General features: G+C 52.1%; 1 protein-coding gene across 1 annotated transcript; it reads right to left on the reverse strand.

The window, feature by feature from the left end:
- Positions 1-5,410: 5,410 nt before the first annotated feature.
- LOC136787756 (olfactory receptor 14J1-like) lies at positions 5,411-6,389 on the reverse strand. The gene has a single exon (XM_066985073.1). It carries the CDS (start codon positions 6,387-6,389, stop codon positions 5,475-5,477), a length of 915 nt encoding a protein of 304 aa, XP_066841174.1. The 3' UTR covers positions 5,411-5,474.
- Between the last annotated feature and the right edge of the window lie 1,148 nt (positions 6,390-7,537).

Here is a 7,537-nt window from a genome sequence, read left to right on the forward strand (position 1 = left end):
CTGCCCCTTAGAAGACAACTGATATGGGGGGTTCATGAGAAGCCTGGCCAGGAGAGGTGTGAGATTTGAGGAGGGAACAGGGGCTTGACAAGAAGAAATTAACAATTTTGAAGAGGAAAGAGGGTTCATGTAATGTTCATTCTGCTGTAACACTGACTTAAACAGTCACGTAAAGCCGTGCCCCTATTTTAACTAGTAACCTTAATCCCTAAACCTAAATGTTGCTCCACACCCTGACAGGAATTCACTACTCTAATGCCTGACCTCAAAGAATCCCGTGAGGCCAAAACTCAGCCCCTTACATTTACACCTGCTTTCTTGCTCACCCTGATCCCTTCCCTTTACACTAGCATTAAAGTGCTCTATTTAATCCTAGAGAACTTCTTACCAGTGCTAAAGGAAACCCTAAAGCGCAAAGTTTACCATAGCCTAACCACAGACCTGACACCCCAAGCAGAACACCAAACCCTCCCACTAAACATTTGCTTAATCTCTAACCCAAAGCCCCTGTTCCTGTGCATTAACCTCCTCACCTTAAACCCTCTCCTAAACCTTAACTCTGAGATCATGAAAGCCATCAGAAAGCTGATCCCAATGAGATGACTGATATGGGGAGGTCAGGTGAAGCATGGACAGGAGAGATGTGAGATTTGGGGGAGGGAATAGGGGCTTGGCCAGCAGAAATTAAGGAATTTCTAGAGGTAAGCGGGTTCACGTTATGCTGATGCTGCTGTAGCAGTGACTTAAAAGAGTCATGTGAGGCCGTTCCCCAGGTTCAATCAGTAACCTTAATTCATAAATCGAACTGCTACCCCAAACCCTGACAGGAATCCACTCCTCTTATGCCTGACCTCAAAGTATGCACTGAAGCCAAAACTCAGCCCATAGACTCTTTCCCTTACCCTTACTCTCTTGCTTACCTTGATCCCTGCCCTTAGCACTAGCTTGTAATTGCTCTATTTAACCCTAGACTTCAAGGGTTAAACAACAAACAAAAACCTAAACAAAACCCTAAACCACAAAGCCTGCCCATCCCCTAACCACAGACATGACACCCCAAGCAGAACATCAAACCTGCCCACAAAATATTTGCTTAAACTCTAACCCAGAAAGGTGAGCCCTGGTCCCTAAACCCAAATGTAAAAAGTAACCAGACAAAGCCCTCGTTCCTGTGCATTAACCTCCTCACTTTCAGCCTCTCACCTGACCCTTAACTTTAGGTGCTTGGCCCCTTGCGGCAGGGCAGAAACTGTGAGGTTGCTGTGCAGTCGCATGGCATTCAGAGATGAGTGTGAGGGGCCATGGACCTGGTCGGTTTGTGGGCCACAAGGAGGAGATGGGTGGGAATGCTCTGCTGAGCTCAGCTCTGCCTCAGGATCTCCTGCCCCAGCAGGAGGAATGGGACTGGGGCAGTGACTGGGAGGTCACTTCTGTCTCTGCAGCTGATAGGGCAGCAGCAGGAACGTGTCACGCAAAGGGACTGTGAGGTCCCTTGTGTCTGGAGGTGGCAGGTCACCCTTGGCTTCTCCCTGGGATGGGCACTTTGGGGCTGACATCTGCCAGTGGCCCTGCTAGGCCAGCAGAAGGCCCCTGCTTGGCATGCTGCCTGTGGGATCCCCTCTGCCTCCATCCCCAGGAGGACCCAGACAGAAAGAAGGCCCGCACAGGGCTTGTCCTGTCCCTTCTGCTTGAGGCCAGGACTGGACAGCAGGAGGCACAAGGCTTGGCTGTGTCTAGCCAAGAAGCTGCAAGGCCAGCAGCAGGCCCAGGCCTTGGGAGATGCTGCTGAGGTGACTTCTGTCTGCTTGGCTGACAGGCCGCAAGGAGCCTGATGGGTTGGGAGGCCTGCTTCAGGAGTGGTTTCCACCCTGATGGAGCTTTCTTTGGTAGTAGGAAAGAGCAGAAGAGAAAAAACGACCACAAAGTGCACCTTAGGAGGGTGGCACTGGCCACAGGGAGGAAGAAATGTCCCTCAAAGGGTCGTGTAGTGGTGACAGAGGTCACTGAAAGAGAGTTTATGATCAGACCCAGGCTTTGTGTTCATCAGGGAACACCTGATGAGGGTTGACGAGACATGGGTGAGATGATGGAAATGCTGGGATGAGAGCAAGGTGGTGGAGAGAGATGGGTGTCTGCAGACTTCAAGGAAATAGGGCAAAGTGTGGGACAGCATAGGAAAGCCTGCAGAGGAGAAGGCAGAGGGTGCTGGCAGGAATGGAAGGCCCCAACAGCCCTGACCTTTTTGTCCCTTTGCCTAGAGCTTCTGAGGAGACGAGATATAGTCATTGCAATGGGGCCTCACTGCTTCCTTGATACCCTGTGCAGGGGTGGGGAGGTGTCCTAATGAAGTTCTTCTCGTGGCATCACACTGCCCACCACATCACACAGACCCCAAGAAGAGCCCTGAGCCAGACGGGGGGATGCAGGATCTCCCCTCGCAGGGGCTGGGGTCAGGCCTTGGCCCTTCTGCTTCACCAAAACCAACCAAGACTTTTCTCAGCACAGCGCTTTGCCTGGCTGCAATCATGGCCTCCAATTATGTGCCCTAACAAGTCCCTGGGGAGGCTTTGTTAGGAACAGCCCTCAGTGGGGCCCATTAATACTCCAAGTCACTTCAACTTTTCCTTCTGACTTTACTTTCTCAAGCAGTTGCATCATTCTCCTCTCAGTACCCAAGTTTCACTGACTCAGCACTAAAATACACCATGGAGCTCATCAAAATGCAGAATGTCCTAAACAGCCATATCTCTCCCACAGTTTTCTTCAGGTCTTCAAGACTTGTTCAGCTAATTGGAGAGCTTTCATAGTGCAGTTAAGGAGGAAGATTTCAAAGAGCATCTAATGAAAAATTTTCCTGATTTTAAAGGCTGAATTTTGTTGTGTTTCAGTTTAGAGCATCATTTTTCCTATAGATACTAGTCTAGGGTTTCTCCTTTGAAGCCCTGCTTAGGTAAGAAGAGCAGGGTTTTTCCTATTTAAAAACAAACAACAGGAAATCATGCTGCAATTAAAAAAAAAAAAAAAAAAAAGCAAAGTTCAAGTTCCTCATTATGTTGCCTCCAGTGAAGTTTACCTTCCCATAAGGATGACTGTACATGATCTGTTTTACACTGATTAATAGGAAATTTAAAATCATAGTGTTAATTTAATCCATATCATACTAATTCAATGAGAAACAATGGGTTTCTTGCTAAGGAAACCATTAGACAGACTGCTGAGAGATGGGCGAGCTGGAACTCACTGAAACTCAAAGCAGCAACTGGGTTGGTGAGAGCGGTCTGAATGATCCAAGAGTAAGGGGAGGGCAAAGCAGGAGAACCATGGGAAGTGCATAGGTCCAGACAGGCAGCTGGAAAGGGGACATTCAGCAGGGTCTGTGTAATGAAGACGCTTTTTCTGCCTTGAAGATGAGGGAGCACACCATGATAGACAATGGAATGACAGTGTAAGTATAGGTGAACACCAGTATTTCCTCTCCTGCGATTAATATAGGTCATGGAAATTCACATTTCGTCATCATAGAAATTATACTTCATGTGAAACAATTAACGGAAGGAGTTGAATCATTTGAGCTGATGAGTGGTTGCTATATTAGTTAAGTGCTAAAAAAAGTTACAGGGTATTGGGGCAGAGCTTTGCTGTCTTACCATAAGCATAACCATGGAAGACGTCCTGACGCCCCCTTGTGTTTGAGGCACTTCCCTGGACCGGCCGATGTCAGAAAAGACCTGCAGGAGACCGGAGCCCTTAGGGAAAGTCAGGTGGAGCCAGGTGGCATTCCCAGAGCACCTCCATTGCCAGCAGTGGTCTTTGTCCCTGTAACTGCAGCTCAGCCCAGCACAGAAAACCCCTTCAAAGACAAACCCCTTCTTGTGTGGATTCCTGGGATAGACCTATATTTGAAATGGCCATTGGAATCCCATGATACTCTTCCTTATTCCTATGAGACACTTGAACATCCGTTTCCCTTCCTGGGTCATCTCTAGCAAACACAGGCTGAAAAACTCAAGCATAGCACGCTTCAAATTGCTGAGGCAGAACCCATCAGATTGCCCCACTTTGGGGAAATGGTCCCTGTCCAACTAGGGTTTTGAAATCGAAAAATGTGAAATGACCCGTCAGGTCAATGCGCAGAGTAAGGGAAAGTCACACATATTGTGCTGGAGTGTCAGAAGGCAAAAAGAACTGCATTGTGCCTCAGAATAATCAAGGAGACCTAATCCAGTTCATCTGTGAGATAAAGCAGAGTGAAGGACGTTGAGTTGTGTCCTAACATGAAGGATGTACATCACTGGTGAAGGAGCTGTCTTTTTGTGCCATCACCAATGCAAATTACACAAGAACTACCTCAAATAAAGGTAACCTGTCCCACCCTGGCCCTGTCACACCATGGGGCAGCGAACGGACCTTTTTCAGTTTCAGCCTCTTTTTCAGAGAGGCTTTGCCCTCTCCCTGCGCACCACGGGGCAGAGCCTGGCCCTGGACGCTCCGTGAGCGCCGTGCAGGTTGTGGCAGGCTGCGGTGAGGGGACGAATGCCCTGGGCCCCCTTCCTGCTCTGCCCAGGCCAGCAAGGGCCCCGAGCGGCCTCGTGTCCCCTGCCCCTGCAGCTCGGGGCTCCCTTCCCCAGCCCTGGCTCTGCAGCACCAAGCCCTGCTGGGAGCCCTCCCCTGCATGCTGCCACCGCTCCCTGACGCTGCTGGTGCCCTCTGCCGGGCACTGCCCAGCCCAGCCCAGCCCCTGCCCACCTCTCCCCACCTCCCGGACCTCTCCCCAGCCCAGCAGCCCAGGCTGGGCTGGCCCCAGGCCAGTGCCCACCGCAGCCTGCTGCAGGGCTCTGGGCACGGCCAGCACAGCCCCAGCCCCTCGCAAGGCACCGCAGCTGCTGGCACAAAGGCGGCTCTGGGCCTCCCCAGCAGCCCCCGCGCTGGGGCCAGCCACGGCTCAGGAGATGGAGGGCCGTGAAGCTGCAGGAGCCCTGCTCTCCTGCCTGGGACATCCCCAGCACAGAGTGCCTGTGCCCCGCAGGGCCAGCCCCGCTCCCCAGGCCAGCACAAGAGGCCTGGCCCAGGCACAGAGCAGATCCAGATTCCTCTCCATGAAGCTTCAGATTGCCCCACTGAGCAGGGATGGGCAGCCCCAAGGACTACCAGGGATGTTCCTGAATGTGACAGCAGGGCTTTTGGCCCTGAGCCCCTTCTCTGTTGAGAGAATGAGAATGGATCTGAGAGCTTTGAATATCTCATAGCTTCTTTATTGTCTTCATCTACACAGGAATTTTGATTCTCAAAGTAGACTAGACGACTGGGTAAAAATAAAAATTACCAGGTAGGAGGATAAGAAGAAATTTTCTTAAAATAAAATATTATAATCACACATTTTAAAAATAAGACAAAACAATTTCAGAAAACATTTTGTGAGAAATTCTCTCAGTAGTGTTAGGATGGGGAGGATATTACTGATGCTTCAGGAGTATCTATGAAAGTAATTTCCTTAGTGCATTTCTCAGTTCCTGGTTTCTCATGCTGTAGATGAGGGGGTTCACTGCTGGAGGCACCACCGAGTACAAAAATGCAAACACCAGGTCCAGGGATGGGGAAGAGATGGAGGGGGGCTTCAGGTAGGCAAACATGGCAGTGCTGACAAACAAGGAGACCACAGCCAGGTGGGGGAGGCACATTGAAAAGAGTTTGTGCCGGCCCTGCTCAGAGGGCATCCTCAGCACTGCCCTGAAAATCTGCACATAGGACAGATCAATGTAAATAAAACAAAGAAACACTAAGGAAAGAGTAAAGACAAGTGCCCCAACTTCCCTGAGGTAGGCATCCAAGCAGGAGAGCTTGAGGATCTGGGGGATTTCACAGAAGAACTGGTCCACAGCATTGCCTTGGCAGAGGGGCAGGGAAAATGTAGTGGCCGTGTGCAGGACAGCATTGAGAAAGCCACTGCCCCAGGCAGCTGCTGCCATCTGGGCACAAGCTCTGCTGCCCACGAGGCTCCCGTAGTGCAGGGGCTTGCAGATGGCAACGTAGCGGTCATAGGCCATGAGGGTGAGGAGGGAATACTCTGCTCCTACCAAGAAGACAGAAAAGAAGACCTGTGCAGCACATCCTTGATAGGAGATGTCCCTGGTGTCCCAGAGGGCATTGGCCATGGCTTTGGGCAGAGTGGTGGAGATGCAGCCCAGGTCGAGGAGGGCGAGGTTGAGGAGGAAGAAGTACATGGGGGTGTGGAGGCGGTGGTCGCAGGCTACGGCGGTGAGGATGAGGCCGTTGCCCAGGAGGGCAGCCAGGTAGATGCCCAGGAAGAGCGCGAAGTGCAGGAGCTGCAGCTCCCGCATGTCTGCGAATGCCAGCAGGAGGAACTCGCTCACAGAGCTGCTGTTGGGCATTTCCTACTTCTGGGCATGGGGTTCTGCCAAAGGAACAGAAATACAGTAATAATATACCAGAGTAATCTGAGAAAAACCATTTCCATTTCTTAATTAAGCTCCTCAAAGCACTTGCCCAATTGCAAACAGACAGTTGGCAGATCCCTTTCCAGCATTCCATTCAGCTGCTCTGTGCTGGCATCTCTTTGAGTGCAGGACAATTGCACTAAGGAGGTTCTCCTGAGAAGAGCTTGAAGGCTGCCGAGAGCAGAGGAATCCAGGCTCCAAGTGCCCATCTCCAGACCCCTCACCCTGTCCCCGTACTACCCTTCCCACAAGCACCCCGAGGGCTCACTCCATGGGCAGGTGAAACCCCCATCCCCAGGCAGCCTGGGAACAAGAGCAGCAGCAGCACGGCCAGGTGGAGAAGCCAGCAGGAATGGCAGCGTGCTGCTGCCAGGGGAGGCAAGGCCAGGCAGGGACAGACGGACACTCAGCACACCCTCCTGTGCTGCAGCTCTGCCTGCAGAGGAGGCAGCTCCTGCTGGGGACAGCGGGGGCTTGAGGGCAGAGGCTGTGCTGGTGGCAGAGGAGAGCAGGGGGTGTCCCAGGGAAGGCGCCTGCCCTGCAGGGGCTGGCAGGGAGGTGCCTGAGCCCTCCCTCGCACAGCATTTCTGGCAGCAGCCTCCTCTCACCGCCTGCCCATGTCCCTGCTGCCTGCCAGTGTCCCTGCTGGGAGCCGCTTCTGTGTCCCCACGTCTCCTCCCTGTCCATGCTCACAGACCCATCCCACAAGCTCTGTGCTCAGATTCAATCAGATTCCCCTCCACTGCAGGAATCTGACAGCAAAGAATCCAAAAAAAGCCTTTCCCTTCAGATAAACCGAGCCTCAGTCTTCCTCTGGAAATTTCCTCTTGTAAATGCCATTCTCTACAGCATCTTCTACACTTTACTGGAGAAACAGAGAGAGAACTATCCTGAGAGGTGCTGTCAGGCATCGGATGTGCCAGCTGTAGAAGACCCCTCTGGCAACCCCACCTGCATGGCCCTGCAGCCAGAGACGTACCTTGTCAAGGGCTGTGCAGATTTCTCCTGCAGGCAGCTCTCAGCATCCTCCCACTGATAACTGCCTCCAAGCCCTCTCTCCTTCTCTCCTGTCCCCGTGCCAG

This window comes from Anser cygnoides, chromosome 30 (assembly GCF_040182565.1).
Source record: "Anser cygnoides isolate HZ-2024a breed goose chromosome 30, Taihu_goose_T2T_genome, whole genome shotgun sequence".
Lineage (NCBI taxonomy): Eukaryota > Metazoa > Chordata > Aves > Anseriformes > Anatidae > Anser > Anser cygnoides.